Source organism: Bidens hawaiensis, unplaced genomic scaffold (assembly GCF_021521415.1).
Source record: "Bidens hawaiensis isolate Kalapana, Puna unplaced genomic scaffold, B.hawaiensis_p1.1 tig00001961_1, whole genome shotgun sequence".
NCBI classification, from domain to species: domain Eukaryota; kingdom Viridiplantae; phylum Streptophyta; class Magnoliopsida; order Asterales; family Asteraceae; genus Bidens; species Bidens hawaiensis.
This window is the reverse complement of record NW_027491109.1, coordinates 2,608,680-2,628,023: the sequence shown is the minus strand read 5'-3', so window position 1 is coordinate 2,628,023 and position 19,344 is coordinate 2,608,680. Positions and strand designations below refer to the sequence as shown.

The following is a 19,344-nucleotide window of genomic DNA, read 5'->3' as shown; positions in this document are numbered from 1 at the left end:
TGGTCCCATCGCGATACGCGATGGACCTTTTCTTATGGTCATCGCGTATCACAAGGACCCATGTTATTCAGAGAGCGCCACGTGTCGCCACGTGGCGGAGACGTGCCGCTACGTGGCGTACACGTGTCACTTTCTTATACACCCTCTGGAACGTGTTGCCACGTGGCGGACACGTGTCATTTTCTTAGACACCTTCTGCCACGTGTTGACACGTGGCGTACATGTGTCATTTTTTTTATTATCCTTGTCATCGCGTATCGCGATGGCTTTAATGTCTTGAGCCGTAGCGTATCGCGACACTGCCCTTTTTGGATTTCTGTGACGTTCCCATCGCATATCGCGATGTCTCCTTGGATATGCCCATCGCGTATCGCGATGGGTTAATAAATCAAAATTTTTCATTTTTAATCCATTTTCTTCTACTAACTTGTCATACTTGGATCAAAATTTTGGGGATGTTACAATCAGAAACGAATATCTTCAAACTCAATATATCAATATCCATCAACACGTAGTTTCATTGTGATGAATAATACAAAAAACTATCTTACACATGTTTACATTGAATGTCAATAAAATATATATAACCTACACAAAAACATATAACATACACCTGTTATAAGAATAAGAAAACATATAACCTATACACGTGTAGGATATGTGTATCTTTGTGTAGTTTATATAACTGTTGATGTCAAATTACATATGTAAGTTGTATGATTTTTTGTATGTTGTACGTTTTTATTACTAAAAACAGTGTAGGTTATATAATTTTGTGAGGTTGCATATTTATTGTTTATATTTAATGGACACATTTTTATATTTTTTTTTTATTATTGTTTATCATAATAATTTTTCTAGGTATATCAATTGAAAAAAAAATATTATGTTTTGATATTTATTGTTAAAAATTACGCGTTGATATAAGCTAATAAATTTAGTGGAAAGAAATAATTTTTTTTAATATCAAGAAATAATATTATATGGATAAATTGTATTTTTGTTGGATAAAATGAAGAGGATGTAAATAAATTATAAAGCTAAATTAATGTTTTTATCTTTTTAACTATTATAGTTAAATTAGTTAGGTATATTAATTAAAGAGAAATTTATTATGGTTATATTAGTTGTATTAATTGAATAGAGAGAGTGCATTTATTTATTGTTGTATTTATATTTTTTTAATTTACTTTTAAGTATTTAAAACTTAAAATAAAACTAGTGGCTTATAATTCTCTCTTAAACTTAAACAAACACACACACATATATATATATATGAGTTCGTAAATGAAAAACTGACGGGAGAGCCAAATAAGAAATAAGATATCCATACATTTGATAACATATTAGAAAAAACTAACCAAATTATATGCTACTCGTATATATTCATCCATTATCTTGATTAGGATGGAATATCAAATGATCAGTTATTCTTCTAAGAAGAAAAATAATGGAGACAGAATAATTCATGGGATTATGGGAAATCCACCAACTTGAGTGTTTAATTGGTTTTCGAGGTCTTCCATATTTGTTCAAGTTCTCTTGCAAAGTCTTTCTGGCGTCCAACGACGATAGTGATATGATCTTTGTTCTCCACGATCCTAACGTTCGCCCGAGGAACTTTGGTCTTAACATTATCACTACACTCCACTGGAATGAGCTCATCGTCTTGACCATGAAACACATGCACATTGCAATTTAGGCGTTTTTGAACCATGTCTAAGTACCCTTCGATTTTCGCAGCAGTGCCACAAATTACATTGTGAAGGGTGTGCCAAGCAGCATTATGTGTGTGACAACAGAAGCCATCAACTAAATATGTCCTGATCCTGTGTAAAAATCATTAAATATGTAAAAATAAATTAACTGAACACTTTAACTTATAACAATTATAAGTTTAAGATTCCACAATAACAAAGGAACATGTAAACGAGTTATGATAGGCTTAAATATAAATATTAAAAGGTTGTAATTTGTAGTATCTTAATATTTCTATTTAGATGCTAGCTCTAAATCGGTTAGTGGTTATGGTATGTTAAAAATAAATTTATTAAACAAAATGTATGATTATCTCTGTATTAAATCGTGTGAACAAATTCAATATAAATTTTATTAGAGTTTCAATATTGTCTGTTACGGTGTTACTATAAAAATAATTAAAGCTAAGGGACTTTAAATGAAGTTCTATGAAACTTGGTTATTTTTCATTACTTTCTTAAGAAATTAACCCAAACTAACATTCAACTTGAAAAAAGATGGAAAAAGAATAAGAAAAGAAAAAAAGAGTGGCCAGATTTTATAATTACTTTCTATTAATGTATATGGTATAAACCAATTAAAAAAACATATATAATAAGAAAGTTTAAATGTTTTTATGGTTAATAATTAAATGACTTTAATAAACCAATACTAAAACTTTTTTTATATTTGATTACTTTTCTCCTTCTCCTTTTTATTTAAACTAGAAAGCTCAAGTTAATTAAACAATAATTACAACAAATTACTCTCTTTAACTCAAAATTGAATGAATAATTTAATTCATAATAAACACAATATTTTTGTGTCTAAGAGCATTTCACATTCAGCCCCTTATCTTTAAATTTAAATTCCAATAAAAACCACTACATTTTTTTTCTCTCCTTTAAATAATACTTTTTATACATTTATCATTATTATTCTTTACTTTACTTACAACCATTTTCAAAATATATTAAAAAATTATAAGGTGTGAAAATTAACTTTTCAAATATATAGAAAAATCACTACATTTATTTATATGTGTTTAATTACAAGAGTGTAAAGGTATCAAAGCTACAAATAATAAAATGAATACAAAAACATCGTCGAGTAAATGTGAAAGTTTTATTTATATTACTAAAAATCTACTGATTTACTTGTTATAAAATTACAATTTCGGTAAAAGCCAAAATTGTGACAAAATGTTATTACTTATGGGTGTACTAAATGTATCTCCCTCCATTCCATTTTTATTAAACATATCATCTTCCTCAAGTTTCATATTTATACAATTGTAACCATTTTAATTTCTTTTTTTGTCATTTTGGTATCTTTTATTATTATTGTCTCCAAACACACTTTTTAAGAAGATTTTTTTATCATTTTCTATATTTTTAAAACAGTTTTTCATTTATTTAAATAACAAAAAACATTATTTTTCTTAATTAAATAAACATTTTTTATTTGAAAATACATATTTTTTCTATAATAGTTTTCATTGTTTAGAGAGTGTTTTTTTAATAGTTTTTGAAGATAGTTTGTAATTTTTTTAAAAAAATCTTAATGTTGGCTAATAAATAAAAATAAATAAGTAAATAGTGTATTTACGTAATAAACTATTCAAATTTTATACTATAAAATTTAAAAAAAATGCTAGAAGGGAGTAACATGTTAAATAAAATTATTAAATGAATTGAAAATCTAAAAAAAGTATGATAAATATAAGTGAGGTACATTTAGCTTGCCCCTAATTAATTTGACTGTAGTAAGCAATTAGCATTTACTCTTGTTGACTATAAATAAAGTCAACCACATCAACTAAAATAATTAGTCAAACAACAACGTCATCCAATCCAATTTTCCTTTTCTGAAACGGAAGTATTATATTCACAACACTACTAGCAAAACTTAAAGTCAACAAATGCATTTAATAGTCTAGATTTTCTTATGATACCATGAACAATTTCAATAAAAAAATATAAAATATATCCAATTAAAAATTACAATTTTGCAATTTTGTTTAATTTTCATATTTGTATACAACTTCAATGATTCATATCATGATAAAATCATTTAATAGTCTCAGATTGTCTTTATGATACCATGAAGAATTTCAAACAAAAAAAATTATTTGCACATAAATTCATTCTTTCTTTATTTTTATTTTTTTACAATATTAATCATAACATGAATAATACTGGTAGAACAAAAATAGTATTATTATATCAACTAACAACTAAAAATAAATTTATATCCAATAAATACTTTTTAACATGTGTGGTTATAGTCAAACCCAAACTAATATGCAATGTAATATAATGGATGACAGTTTATCATATTTATTACAACATTTTATTTTTACTTTTTTTCTAAATTATCTTTGTGATACCATGATGAATTTAAAAAAAAATTATATGGACATAAATTCATTCTTCCTTTATTTTTATTTTTTTACAATATTAATAATAACATGAATAATACTGGTAGAACAGAAAAATGTATTATTATTATATTAACTAAAATAAATTTATATCCAATAATTACTTTTTAACAATGTGTGGTTAGAATAGTCAAACCCAAACTAATATGCAATGTAGCATAATGGATGACAGTTTATTATTTATTACAAAATTTTATTTTTAACTTTTGTTTTTCTAAACTCATTAATTAAAAAATAAAAAGTACTACGAGTTTACGAGTGGAATAAAGCTAAATTCGGTGCATTAAAACATGGCTTGACTGGGGAGAACTAATAATAAAGAACAAAAAAAGTTTAGATTTTAATAACCTGTTTCTAGTGAGGAGTTTAGTCAGAAATTCCCATGTACGATGGTGCTTGCAGATCAACAAACAAATTGTCCGACTAACATGCTCGTACCAACAAGCCATAGACGCCCCGAAAGCTATCAACGGCCACACCTGTCGTGGCGCCACCTTTCTCATCATATATTGTGTTGCGTCCTCCCCTTTCGGTGTCGGGAAATATGGCTGCAAATACGTATATTTTAAAAAAACATTAACATTAACATAATAAAAAGATTGTGTTAAACTATCCCACCTCTTTTTATTACTTTTTTAAAATTTCCCTTTTAACTTTTTTTACTTTTCTAGTTACTAATATCATTCTTTCTTGCAAAATGTATTTTAATAACCGTAACCGCTTCCTGTATTGAATCAGTCAAATCATCTATCTACTGTAACTAATAAGATTGTGTTTAGTATATAGGGATACATTTTACCAACTCTTAACACAAGTTGTGGATGTGTATCAGTGTGTGAACAAAGAAGAAAAATTTGATTACCGGTGCGAGTAAAGTCAAGGACTTTACTGACTTAGGGTATTTAACCGCAAGTGCAAGCGCTAGAATGCAGCCTAGAGAATGAGCCACGATGTGAAACGACTCGACCTTGTAGGGTTCAAGAACCGACCTTTCGATCATGTCCACATGTTCTTTCATCGTGTAGAGCGACTCACGTGGCTTCGGGCTTTTCCCAAACCCTAAAAGATCGACCGCGAATAACCTGTATTTTGATTTGACCGATCTGGAGAAGTTCGGGAACAATGTTTCCGTCCAAAATGCTGATGACGATATAAACCCATGAATAAACAACACATTCTCACTTACATTATCTACAGCCAAAAACCCATCATAACATTAAAAAAAATTAAAACACCCAAAAATAAATAAATATAATATCAAAATCATCATTTACTAACCTTTTCGTCCTTCCATATGAACAAAGAGAGTATCTTTACATGAACGTGACCACGCGTTACACGTGTCACAATCGCAATCCGACCACCGAGGGACCGGATGCGACTTGTGCCCATCGATCTTTTCTCGTAGCATTTTCACCATGACCGATGGTTGACCGGTGCGTTGACCGGCCACGTTCCTCCGTTTCACCGTAATAATTTTAGACATTTCCACCACCCTAGACGGGCGCGAGTAAAGCGTATCGGATACTTCATCGAGCTGTAACTTAGTAGACGAAGTAAGACAAACTATCTTCTTGGCCTCACCATTTCCCGACACCAAAATGTTGCCACGGTTAATAACGGCTTGTTTTGGTGCCGAACAATAACATGACTTCCATTCATTCTCCACAAAGAAATCAACAATCTTGTAAACATAACACAACAACACATCAAGAACATCAAGCACAGAAAACACAACAAGACTTAATAAATCGTTTATCAACTTCCCGATGAAGCCGATAACCGATCTTGATGTCTTCTTCATGACACCAACATTAAAGATTATTGAAAACATCTCTGCCATAACCACCACCCACATGAGTTTATAAATGAGTATTATGAGTATTGTAAAAGAAGTGAACATTTTGTGATATAAAAGACAGCTAAGCTAGTTAAGAATCAAAACCGAAAGAGGAAATATGGGTTATTAAATATATAAAAATGTAATAATATTATGTGATATTGGGTATATGTGTGTGAAACTAAGAATATATATACATAGATATATATATAATATGTTTAAGTGTGTGAGCCAAGTGGCATGTAATAGTATTGGGTTAAGGAAAGCGTGTGAAAATGTGATAATGGAGATTAAATCAGAAGAAAATATGTTGGTGGTGGTTGAACCGCCGGGTGACTGACTTGATCAAGAAACAATTTTCCTCTCTGTATTAACAAACCGGTTAGGAGTCTGGTGTACAAAATATTGGGTTGAATAGGTCAACGGGTCGAGTTAAACATTTATGAGGTTTGATTTGTAGACATTGTTGAAAAGTTGTAAAAGTTAAAAACAAAAGAGATATTATGGAAAGAAAATGAAACTTGATAAAAGATAAGATCGCAATTCTTCCTATCATATATTTGAATTTTACCGATCATTTAGAATTTTTATAAGAAAATTTCTAAAAAGAATCTACTTTGGAAAGAGATTTTCACTTTTATCACTTAAATTTTAAAATTCTAAAAATGTCTGCCTCTAATTTATTTTGACGGTGTGTTAGAAAATCTAACACATCTTTGACGATTTGTGTAAAAAAACACATTGTCAAAAATGTGTTAGACTTCCTAACATATCGTCAAAGATACGTTAGGTATCCAAACACATTGTAAATGACGTGTTAGCATCTAAAACACATAGTCAAAGACGTGTTAGCTTTTTGTTTGTTTTCTTTTTAATATTATATTGATATAACTAATTCTACTAATATTTGTTTTTCTTATAACTTTTAATATATAAAGTTTTGTATTATTTCGAATATAGTGATGGGACCTGCTTATTTTTATCTACGAACTGACATAAACTTATTTAAACCCGAGCTGTGTCAAGTTATTATCAAAATGTTTATAAAATTTGACCCCGAACGGTTTTAATTTTTAAATAAAATTTATGCCAACATATAGATAAAAATAAGCATGTTTTATCGGTATATTCGAAATAATGTAAACTTTTATATGATAAAAGTTAAAAAAAACAAATATAAGTATAAATAGTTATATTAATATAAAATAAAAAAACAAACAAGAGGCTAAAACGTCGTTGACCATGTGTTTGGATACTTAACTAATCTTGGACGATGTGTTAGGAAGTCTTAACACATATTTGACGATGTGTTTTACAAACACGCCATCAAAGATGCGTCAGATTTTCTAACACATCGTCAAATATGAGTTAGAGGTGGACATTTTGAAATTCTAAAATTTGGGGGACAAAAATGGAATTTCTTTCCAAAGTAGGTTTAGTTTTGGAATTTTCCCATCTTTGTATCGAATATGTGTATATAGAGAAAACAATTAACTAAAACACTACTATATTGGATTTTCTGTAGTACGTCGTTATATTTAGAGTCTTATATTTGAGAGATTACTCTATAATTAGTAACAAGTTTTAAAATTGTTCCAATCAAGTTACTTATAACACATTTTGTTCCAATAAGGTCACTAAAGTTTCATTTGTGTTCTAATCCTAGATATTTTACCTGGATAGCAGGTTATGTAGATGTATTTTTTATTTTTTAATAGTTTGACATTGCAAAATATTTTTAAAAAAATTTAAAAAACTTGAGAAAAATAATATTAAATTGCTGAAAAGTTGAAAAAAAATCTAGAAAATTGCAATAAAAAAAAGAAAAAGAAAAAAGAAATCACCCATATTTAAGTTACGGGTTTTTTTATAAGAAACCGTCATTTTATTAGAAAAATTTTAAAAAGATAGTTAGGTAAAATTAAAATATTTAATAGCAGAATTATTAATTACTTCCTTACAAAATGAAAAGAAAAACATTAATTATATTGTAACTTTTCGCAATTTTACAGAATTTTTTTTTCGCAATTAATTTTCCCCCACCCCCTCATTTTTTACTAATTTTTTGAATTTTAAAAATAATATTTGCAATGTCAAATTATTTAAAAATAAAAAAATACTACAGGTAAAATATTTATAATTGTAACAATTTCAAAACTTAGTTATTATTTATGGAGTAAATCCGATATTTAACCATCTATATTTTGGTCTGAGTGTATAAAAAAAGAAAAAAAATATAATTACATAAGTATTTATAAGTAGTAGAGATAAAGAGTGAAAGTTGGATGTGAAAGACTTTTTGAAGTAAACAAAATTTAAATAAAAATGTGTTTTTGGGTAAACTATATAGATTTAGGTAAATTACCTGGTTATATTGAAAAATTAATAACCTATAATACACTAACTAAAAGGACAAACAAATATATTAAAAATAAATTAAAAGGAAAACAAAAGGCCAACTCTTTTGTATCAACTTACGTATACGAATATTGAAATAAACATTTACAAGTTAAAACAATATTTTTTCATTTCAAAACAGAGATGATGGAGGCCTACCCCGGTTTTAATGGCCTACCCCGGCACTAGTTATTATTATTAGTATATATAATTAAGAAGTTTGGTGTCGTAAGTTGCCTAGCGGCACCGTATTACGTTGGTGAATTTTGTTTTGTTTTTCTATTTCTTGTTCAATTACCATAATAAATGTAATGAAAATCGACCAAACTTAAAAAAAAATTCGTTTTATTCTGGTACCATAACAAACCTGAAAGAAACCGACTGAATTCGCGCAGACTCGCTGCCTTATTTAAAGCCCATGACCGACAACTCTCCAATTTACTAATGCGCAAGTTTACCGACCCCCCCCCACCCGCGCGCGTCAAATTGGTCGTTAGTTTCGGTACCGTAACATACGTAATCAAAACGACCGAATTCATGTTAAGTTACCGCCTAAATGCTCGAGGACCGACAACGCCTGGTTTTTTACCACAACTCGGGTTTGCCAACCAAATAAACATCATTTTAAATATTTTGACAACCATATTTTCTGCTTATTATCTCTTGAATTCCGCAACTAAATACTAAGTCGTTTAGCAGGAGTAGCCCATTTCTTACCTTCCACCATCACATCGTCCACAGCCATGTCGTCGTAAACCATCTCTGCGAGTTCAACAGAAGAGTCAAAAGTAGCGGATTTACTAGCCCTGACTAAGGTACGAACGTTCTGTGAAAGTCCTCTGATGTAGCATTTGATTCTTTTCGCTTCACTGTTCACCATATTGTGCACCAGTGATGTGGTCTATATATATATATATATAAATATATATATATATATATATATATATATATATATATAAATATATATATATATATATATATATATATATATATATATATATATATATATATTTCATACACTTTTAAATACTTTTGAGCCAAGTTTTTATAGAATATTACTATTATTTGATTCATATATAGATTTTAAAGGTTTTAAGAGTCAATGAGAAATAACGAAAAACTTTAACTAGAAAAAAAAAGAGTGATAACTTTTATTTATTACTATTATTCAGTTTTTTTTTAAATTTTTTTTTGATAATGTGTGTTTGGTAACTAGCTTAAATGTTATTTGGTGTCACATCTTTTAAAAAAAATTAATCTACTTATAATTGTGTAAATTGTGATAACATATAACAACATAATTGAAGGGAAAATTGAAGGGAAGTTATTTAATTTATTCATACATGCAGCATACATATTATGACTTATGTGTGGGCTCCGTGAGAATTTGTTTTTCAGCCAAGTCCCGAAGTAAGAATATTGATTTGCAAGAAACAATTGAGGAGTATGATGGCGATTATTTCTAAAAAAGGGGGACGTATGGGAATTGAAAAAAAATCATCAACGAATTATATATTCTTTTGGAGGCTGTTACAACTTACAAGGGACGAAAAAAGGTGGTAGGAGGGAGCCACAAAGAAGAATAAAATAGAGATATAAGGCCCCGATCCCGGTAGCCATACTTTAACGTCGGATTTACTCATAAACACATTTCTAAATATCAGAGTTAATTAAAACTTTCGCGCAAACGTTAACTTTAATAATTCGATACAAAACATTAATCTTTTCTTTAAAACCATAACATAAAACATTATTTTTAAAACATCATTTCTTCCATCTTCAGATACCAGCCCTTCAATCCATGCCACCTGCCCTCCTCATGCTAGCTCATTAAACACATTCACCTGCGTGCATACTAAAAGTCAGCTACGCTGAGTGAGTTCTATTTAATCAGGCGACATACAAAACATACACATATCATACATACATACATACATACATACATATCTGAAGATACATATCCATACTTAACCAGTTACCCTACTATCATACATACATACATGCCTACTATCACTTACCTCAGTCTACCGAGAGTACGTTCATAGTCCGCCGTCTATACCTATACTCAAGGTCGTGAACACGAAAAAGGTCCACAGTCCTTACCTATGTTCACCAATTATGGTACGTGCAAGGTCCGCAGTCCTTCCCTATATCATCCTACATTAACAACATGTACATGGTCCACAGTCCTTCCCTATGTTGCAACCTATATCATAGCACGTACGAGGTCCGCAGTCCTCCCCTATGCTACCACAATACTATTACAACACGTATAAGGTCTGCAGTCCTTTCCTATGCTGGCTCCTATCTAAAGTGCGTATAAGGTCCACAGTCCTTAACTACGTTCTCGTCTATCATCTATATCACGTATAAGGCCCGCAGTCCTTAACTATGCCGTCACTTGCCAAGTCTATGTCCAACAGAAGTTAGAGACATTTACCATCCTAACTTACTGTGTTGGACGTAGAGCTCACATACCATTCATGTACCTGTATACACATACTTCATGTAACATCCTAAAATTTATAATGTTGAATAAAGAAAGTTATGTTTAGTGATTTCCGCGTTATTAATTAATTAATATCGAGTAAAGAACGGATCATGGATTTAGATTAATTGAGATGGGTTAAATGAGAATGGGCTTTAGGTCCATGGGCTTTAAGGGATATAAATATCCCCTAAACCAACCTAAAACCCTAAACCCTCATTTCATTTCCATCATAATCTCTACACACTCCAAAACACACACACACCACACACCGCCATATACGGCCGGCGGCCGAGGGAGAGAAACGAGCAAGATCCGAGAGAGAGTAAACGATTAGTTGTGATTAAACAAGTTAAAAGAGATCCAAACGAGCACAAAAGGTATGTTCTTGACCTTTAAAGTTTATGTTTTATTGAATGTCCTTAAGCTTAAAGATCCAAGCTTTATAGTATATACGGGATATATATACGAACGAAATGGTTAAGGAACGTTAGTGGGTGATGTCGAACCATAACAAGGGTATTAAAATCGTCAAAATGCTTGATAAAAACCAAACCCGTAGCTGAACTGGGTAACTTCGCCTGCGAACTGGGCAACTTCGCCTGCAAACTGATAACTTCACCTGCAAACTGGTAACTTCGCCTTCAAAGCTTAACTTCGCCTACGGCCAAGTTCGCCTAGCTGGTAACTTCGCCTAAAGCTAAGTTCGCCTAAGGTTTAACTTCGCCTAAAGCTAAGTTCGCCTAAGGTTTAACTTCGCCTAAAGCTAAGTTCGCCTAAGGTTTAACTTCGCCTAAAGCTAAGTTCGCCTAACTGGTAACTTCGCCTAAGGCCAAGTTCGCCTAATTGATAACTTCGCCTACGGCCAAGTTCGCCTAACTGGTAACTTCGCCTAAGGCCAAGTTCGCCTAATTGATAACTTCGCCTACGGCCAAGTTCGCCTAACTGATAACTTCGCCTAAAGCTAAGTTCTCTTAAGGTTTAACTTCGCCTAAAGTTAAGTTCGCTTAGAAAATAAATTAAAAACCTAATGGAAAATGTGTTAAGACAGTTAATGTAAATAAAATTTTTTCAAGCTGACCTGGTAGCTCGACCCCAGCCAGGGGCTCTGCCCCTTGGACCCTGCTAGGGGCTGCCGCCCCTAGACCCCACTGCCAGGGGCGCTGCCCGCGGACCCCCGTTCGTTGTGGGTTGTATAAAGATAGAAATACAACATGAGTAGTAGTAGTTAATTGATACATGTAAATATTATACAGTTAGCCGTGCACAGCTCAAGAAGGGAATAACGATTAACGGAGAGCGTAACAGGATTCAAGTGAGTTTTTAGCCCCATTTATGTGTTATGTTTTCGGGGCTGTGTGCATACTCGATGTGTTGTTAATACATTTATCCTAAGTGATAAGTGTATGCCATATGTGATATATGTGATGGATATGAATGATTGCTTGTCGGTACGCGAACGATCTTCGGATATTGCGCGTACTGTCAGGTCAAAAATAAAGGTACGAATATTATATATCGAAGATGTATGAACATTACAAATGAATACTTGTCGGGGCATGAACGATCTTCGGATATTGCACGTATCGACAAGAGGTATGGTTGTTAAATGAATGATGTAAAGAACGCCTAGAGTGTTCTTATGCTATAATGTAATTATTGTATATGTGAAGTATGTGTATACAGGTACACGAATGGTATGTGAGTTCTACGTTCGACATAGTAAGTTAGGATGACAAATCCCTCTAGCTTTTGTCGGACATAGACTCGGCTGGTGATGGCGTAGTTAAGGACTGCGGGCCTTATACGTAATGTAGATGATAGATGTAAACGTAGATAGGGACGGTGGGCCTTATACGTGTTACAGATAATAGACGACAACGTAGTTAAGGACTGCGGACCTTATACGTGTTATAGATAGGCATCAGCATAGGAAAGGACTGTGGACCTTATACGTGCTGTATTTGTATTGTGGTAGCATAGGGGAGGACTGCGGACCTCGTACGTGCTATGGTTTAGGTTGCAACATAGGGAAGGACTGTGGACCTTGTACGTGTTGTGGATGTAGGATGGTATAGGGAAGGACTGCGGACCTTGCACGTACCATAAATGGTGAACATAGGTAAGGACTACGGACCTTTTACGTGTTCACGACCTTGAGTACAGGTATAGACGGCGGACTATGAACGTACTCTCGGTAGACTGAGGTTAGTGATTGTAGATATGTATGTATGTATGGTAGTAAGTATGTATGTAGAACAGAAGGGTAACTGGTTAGGTATGGATATGTATCTTCGGATATGTATGTATGTGTATGTATTGTATGGCGTCCGATTAACTAGAACTCACTCAGCGTAGCTGACTTTTAGTATGCACGCAGGTGAGTAGAATGAGACAACTAGCTTGAGCGGGCACATGGTGGGCGAATAGGAGACTGGCATTTGAAGACTCAAGATGTTTTAATGTAATTGACGTTTATTTTGAAAGACAAGAATGTTTAATTAAGGCAAGTTTTGGATTGTTGTAACGTTTCATGAAAGTTTTTATATTCCGCGAAAGTTTTAATGAACTCTGATTTGTAAGAACTGTGTTTATGAGTAAATCCGACGCTAAAGTAAGGCTACCGGGTTCGGGGCCTTACACTTCACATATACAATAATTACATTGTAGCATAAGAACACTCTAGGCATTCTTCACATCATTCATTTAACAGTCATACTCCTTGTCGATACGTGCAATATCCGAAGATCGTTCACGCCCCGACAAGTGTTCATTTATAACGTTCATACATTATCCATATATAACATTCATACCTTTATTTACAACCTAACAGTACGTGCAATATCCGAAGATCGTTCGCGTACCGACAAGCAATCATTCATATTTATCACATATATCATATATGGCATACACTTACCACTTAAGGTAAGTGCATGAACTAATCACATCGAGCATGCACACAGCCCTGAAAACATAACACAGAAATGGGGCTAGAAATTCACCTGAGTTCTGTTTTTTTCTCCGGTAATTGCTAATCCCTTCCTTTATGGAGCTCGGCTAACTGTATATAAGTTATGCGTATCAATACTTGCCCTATTTTTCTAGATTGCTTTTACTTAGATTTTATTCTTTAAACCCTAGCGTAGTTGAATTTATGGTTTTCATTTACTTTAACATTCTAGTATTTTATCTCACTAGGTCCTTACAATACATACCATCAAGTGTATACACGTATATGTATACCGGTCTCAATGTAAACAAACTTCAGTGTAAGCGAACTTACTGATGGGCGCACTTAAATATGTAAGCGAACTTATTGATAAGCAAACTTAAATATGTAAGCGAACTTATTGATAAGCGAACTTAAATATGTAAGCGAACTTTCTGATAAGCGAACTTAAATATGTAAGCGAACTTTCTGATAAGCGAACTTAAATATGTAAGCGAACTTACTGATAAGCGAACTTAGGTGTGGCGAACTTAACAACAAGCGAATTTATAGTAGCGAACATGTAGCAGCGAACTTGCCTGGCGAACTTGTAGTAGCAGCTACGGGTTCTTTCTCAACCCCCATAATCATCTTCGTTTTAACGTGTAACCCCTTGATATGATATTAACCAAACCCGTGAACGTTCCCATGATCATTTTTCGGATAAAACTCGGCCCGGAAAAGTATAAGTTTGGACCTTTAAGCTAAAAACGTTCAATACTAGATCTAAGGTTTATTTTAAATGAGACATATGCAGCCGTAAGTTCGTTTCTAACATCAGGTTTGTTACTTTAATACTCGCTTATACCCGATCTACTCTAGGTTTAAGTTCCAAGGCTAAACGTTCATAAAAACGTAAACTTTAAAGATAAAAGACATACCTTTACATGTTTTAAGGTTACGATTTAGTTTGGTTATGAACTTTAGGTCTTGTATCAATCTTGTATTTTGCGGATCTATCAAGAATCGGCATTTTTTTGGCTCGGATCTCACCCCTTATCTCTTGGCCGTATACATGGTGATATGTGTGTGTTTTTGAGTGTGTAGAGAATAAGATGAATAAGATGGATGGAAATGGAAAGGATTAGGGTTTAAGGGGGTACATATACGCCCTTAAGCCCATGGACCTAAGGCCCATATTTCCTTTTTAGTATATAACTAATTCCATCTAAAAGCCTACTTCTCCTTTCATATTTATAATTATTATTTAACTAACTCAATTATTTCACCCGACGCAATAATATATTAAATATTATTTTAGAAATTTCGGGATGTTACAAGTCTTCCCTACTTAAAGAGGTTTCGTCCCCGAAACCTAGCTTATTCCTTGTAAGAGGAACTCTTCCTATATTCACATACTCTCTTCGATTGTCTTTGCATTCTCGGTTATCCTTCTTACTCCTGACTTGTAGTCACCGAGCGGTGTTCATGTGCTTTAGCTATTCGAGGTAGCTTGTCCATGAGGCCCTCGATGTTTCAAGTCTCGTCTCGTCCTTCCAATGGACTTTGTTACGTATCGTTTAACACTATTGTCTAAACGACATTTATAACATGAATAATCATTCATAATCAAACCCAATATATTACACGTCATAGATAAGCATAAGTTTTAAATCTTAACACAATTCAAGTTCTTAGACAATCATACTAAAAACGAAATAAAACTGGTACGTAACCAATTATTCCTTCGTCGAGCGCTCCTCTCTGCAGCTTCTTAAGCCCTTACCCCTTCGCACCTCCCGCCTCTGTTTCCTTGTAATCCCTAGCCATGTGTTCAGATTTACCGTACTTGAAGCATTTCGGGCGACCAGGGCATTCTCGAGAGTAATGCCCATTCTTTCCACATCGATAGCACTTGTCCGTTCCAGTCTTGCATTCTCCCTGGTGCACTTGCCCACACTTCTTACATGCATCCCTGTTTCCAACTTTACTCTTCCTTTCATCAGTGGTTGTTACCATATCGTCAGACCGCTTAGCAGGAGTAGCCCATTTCTTCTCCTTCTTTTCCTCTACCACCACATCATCCACAGCCAGGTCATCATAAACCACTTCTGCAAGTTCGACAACAGAGTCAAAAGTAGCAGGTTTATTTGCCCTAACTAATGTGCGAACATTTTGTGGCAATCCCCTCACATAGCATTTGATCATCTTAGCCTCAGTGTCAACCATGTCAGGCACCAACCTAGACAGTCGGTTGAATTCAGTATTATACTCACGATGCGTCATCTTACCGGCCTTCAAATTCAGGAATTTCATCTCTGCCCTTTCAACTTCAACGTCGGCACAGAACCTCTTCATCACAAACTCCTTCAGATCCTCCCACCTCATTGCCCTAATCTCCTCCTGATCTTTCCTCTGTTCAACCGTCTCCTACCAGTACATTGCTTCTTCACCGAATGAAGGCATTCGCTAATGCGGATAATTTTATCCATGGCGGTTATCCATTGAAGGGTAGCGATTGCGTCTTCCAAACCAGTTAGCTTCGGCGGGTCACGTCCTTTGAAGGACTTATAGTTGCACCCACCTCGGCCTCTCTTCATTGACTTAACCACACTCGATTCCTCTTTATTTCTTTCATCATCTTTCTTACCATTTTCTCCTGACCCTTCAGTAGTTCTCCCATGACTTCAAGCAGATCTTTCAGGATTCCGGTCCTTCACAGCAACGGCTACAGCTTGAACAATAGCTTCTTGTATTGCGGGATCCTGTTGAACCCCTTTGTTCTTGTTACTCGGATTTCGACCAGCTGCACATCCTTCGTCTTCAGTTTTGGAAGTTGTCTTTACCGAAGGTTGTCGGACTAAACAAGGCCTACCACGACGTCCAGTGCGACCTCCAGTGCCAACAATCTCTTTTGCTCCAGCCATCGTATTCTAAAAGGAAAAACACAAACGTCATCACTCAAGGAATTATTTTGCACATGATTCGTAAGGTAAGTAGTTAATGACATTGATCAAGTGTAATTAACTATTTGCATTACTCCTCAGGTTCTACATGCTTCCCTTCATGATTTTACTTGTGCTAGTTTCTACCTTTAAACAATTAATCAATCAAGCAATCAAGAAATCATATCCCTAACCTACATATATCCTTCCTTTAACAATTAAGAGAACATCTTTATACATTATTTAACATACTTTACCTTTACTGAGCTTGCTTGAGTGACACATGGCTATCTTGAACTGGCATCTTCTTTCTATTCTTATTAAAATCTCATTCTCTGTTCGAGTCTAAGCATGTAGGATGCTTAAATCTCTCGAACTTTGCTCTGATACCAACTAGTAAGGCCCTGAACCCGGTAGCCCTACTTTAACGTCGGATTTACTCATAAACACATTTCTAAATATCAGAGTTAATTAAAACTTTCGCGGAAACGTTAACTTTAATCATTCGATACAAAACATTAATCTTTTCTTTAAAACCATAACTTAAAACATTATTTTTAAAACATCATTTCTTCCATCTTCAGATGCCAGCCGTTCAATCCATGCCACCTGCCCTCCTCATGCTAGCTCATTAAACACATTCACCTGAGTGCATACTAAAAGTCAGCTACGCTAAGTGAGTTCTAGTTAATCATGCGACATACAATACATACACATATCATACATAAATACATATCTGAAGATACATATCCATACTTAACCAGTTACCCTACTATCATACATACATGCCTACTATCACTTACCTCAGTCTACCGAGAGTACGTTCATAGTCCGCCGTCTATACCTATACTCAAGGTCGTGAACACGAAAAAGGTCCACAGTCCTTACCTATGTTCACCAATTATGGTACGTGCAAGGTCCGCAGTCCTTCCCTATACCATCCTACATTAACACCACGTACAAGATCCACAGTCTTTCCCTATGTTGCAACCTATATCATAGCACGTACGAGGTCCGCAGTCCTCTCTTATGCTACCACAATACTATTACAGCACGTATAAGGTCCGCAGTCCTTTCCTATGCTGGCTCCTATCTAAAGTACGTATAAGGTCCACAGTCCTTAACTACGTTCTCGTCTATCATCTATATCACGTATAAGGCCCGCAGTCATTAACTACGCCGTCACCTGCCAAGTCTATGTCCAACAGAAGTTAGAGAGATTTACCATCCTAACTTACTGTGTCGGACGTAGAGCTCACATACCATTCATGTACCTGTATACACATACTTCACATATACAATAATTACATTGTAACATAAGAACACTCTAGGCATTCTTCACATCATTCATTTAACAGTCATACTCTTTGTCGATACGTGTAATATCCGAAGATCGTTCACGCCCCGACAAGTGTTCATTTATAACGTTCATACATTATCCATATATAACATTCATACCTTTATTTACAACCTAACAGTACGCGCAATATCCGAAGATCGTTCGCGTACCGACAAGCAATCATTCATATTTATCACATATATCATATATGACAAACACTTACCACATAAGGTAAGTGTATTAACTAATCACATCGAGCATGCACACAGCCCCGAAAACATAACACAGAAATGGGGCTAGAGATTCACCTGAGTTCTGTTTCTTTCTCCGGTAATTGCTAATCCCTTCTTTAATGGAGCTCGGCTAATTGTATATAAGTTAAACGTATCAATACTTGCTCTATTGTTCTAGATTACTTTTACTTAGATTTTATTCTTTAAATCCTAGCGTAGTTGAATTTATGGTTTTCATTTACTTTAATATTCCAGTATTTATCTCATTGGGTCCTTACAATACATACCATCAAGTGTATACACGTATATGTATACGGGTCTACATGTAAACGAACTTTAGTGTAAGCGAACTTACTGATGGGCGAACTTAAATATATAAGCGAACTTATTGATAAGCGAACTTAAATATGTAAGCGAACTTAAATATGTAAGCGAACTTTCTAATAAGCGAACTTATTGATAAGCGAACTTTCTGATAAGCGAACTTAAATATGTAAGCGAACTTACTGATAAGCGAACTTAGGTGTGGCGAACTTAACAACAAGCGAATTTGTAGTAGAGAACATGTAGCGGCAAACTTTCCTAGCGAACTTGCGCAGCAGCTACGGGCTCTTTCTCAACACCCATAATCATCTTCATTTTAACGTGTAACCCTTGATATGATATTAACCAAACCCGTGAACGTTCCCATGATCATTTTCGGGTAAAACACGGCCGGTAAAAGTATAAAGTTTGGACCTTTAAGCTAAAAACGTTCAATACTAGATCTAAGGTTTATTTTAAACGAGACATATGCAGCCGTAAGTTCGTTTCTAACATCAAGTTTGTTACTTTAATACTCGTTTATACCCGATCTACTCTAGGTTCAAGTTCCAAGGCTAACTATTCATAAAAACGTAAACTTTAAAGATAAAAGACATACCTTTACGTGTTTTAAGGTTACGGTTTAGCTTGGTTATGAACTTTAGGTCTTGTATCTATCTTGTATTATGCGGA

General features: G+C 33.9%; 1 protein-coding gene across 1 annotated transcript; it reads right to left on the bottom strand.

Moving 5' to 3' along the window:
* Window positions 1-1,331: 1,331 nt before the first annotated feature.
* On the bottom strand, window positions 1,332-6,162 carry LOC143603210 (putative lysophospholipase BODYGUARD 1). Its single transcript, XM_077080088.1, has 4 exons — window positions 5,456-6,162; window positions 5,040-5,368; window positions 4,526-4,725; window positions 1,332-1,829 (listed from the first exon to the last, which is right to left on the bottom strand). The coding sequence occupies exons 1-4, from the start codon at window positions 6,078-6,080 to the stop codon at window positions 1,502-1,504; spliced, it is 1,482 nt and encodes a 493-aa protein (XP_076936203.1). The 5' UTR covers window positions 6,081-6,162; the 3' UTR covers window positions 1,332-1,501.
* Window positions 6,163-19,344: the final 13,182 nt, after the last annotated feature.

Excerpts from the sequence above, each read along its gene's own strand:
- LOC143603210 (XM_077080088.1), bottom strand. The coding sequence starts at position 6,080 with ATGTTCACTTCTTTTACAATACTCATAATACTCATTTATAAACTCATG. Across the intron at positions 5,369-5,455 it reads TCATATGGAAGGACGAAAAG|ATAATGTAAGTGAGAATGTG; the intron begins GTTAGTAAATGA and ends TTTTGGCTGTAG. Across the intron at positions 1,830-4,525 it reads AAACTCCTCACTAGAAACAG|GATCAGGACATATTTAGTTG; the intron begins GTTATTAAAATC and ends ATTTTTACACAG.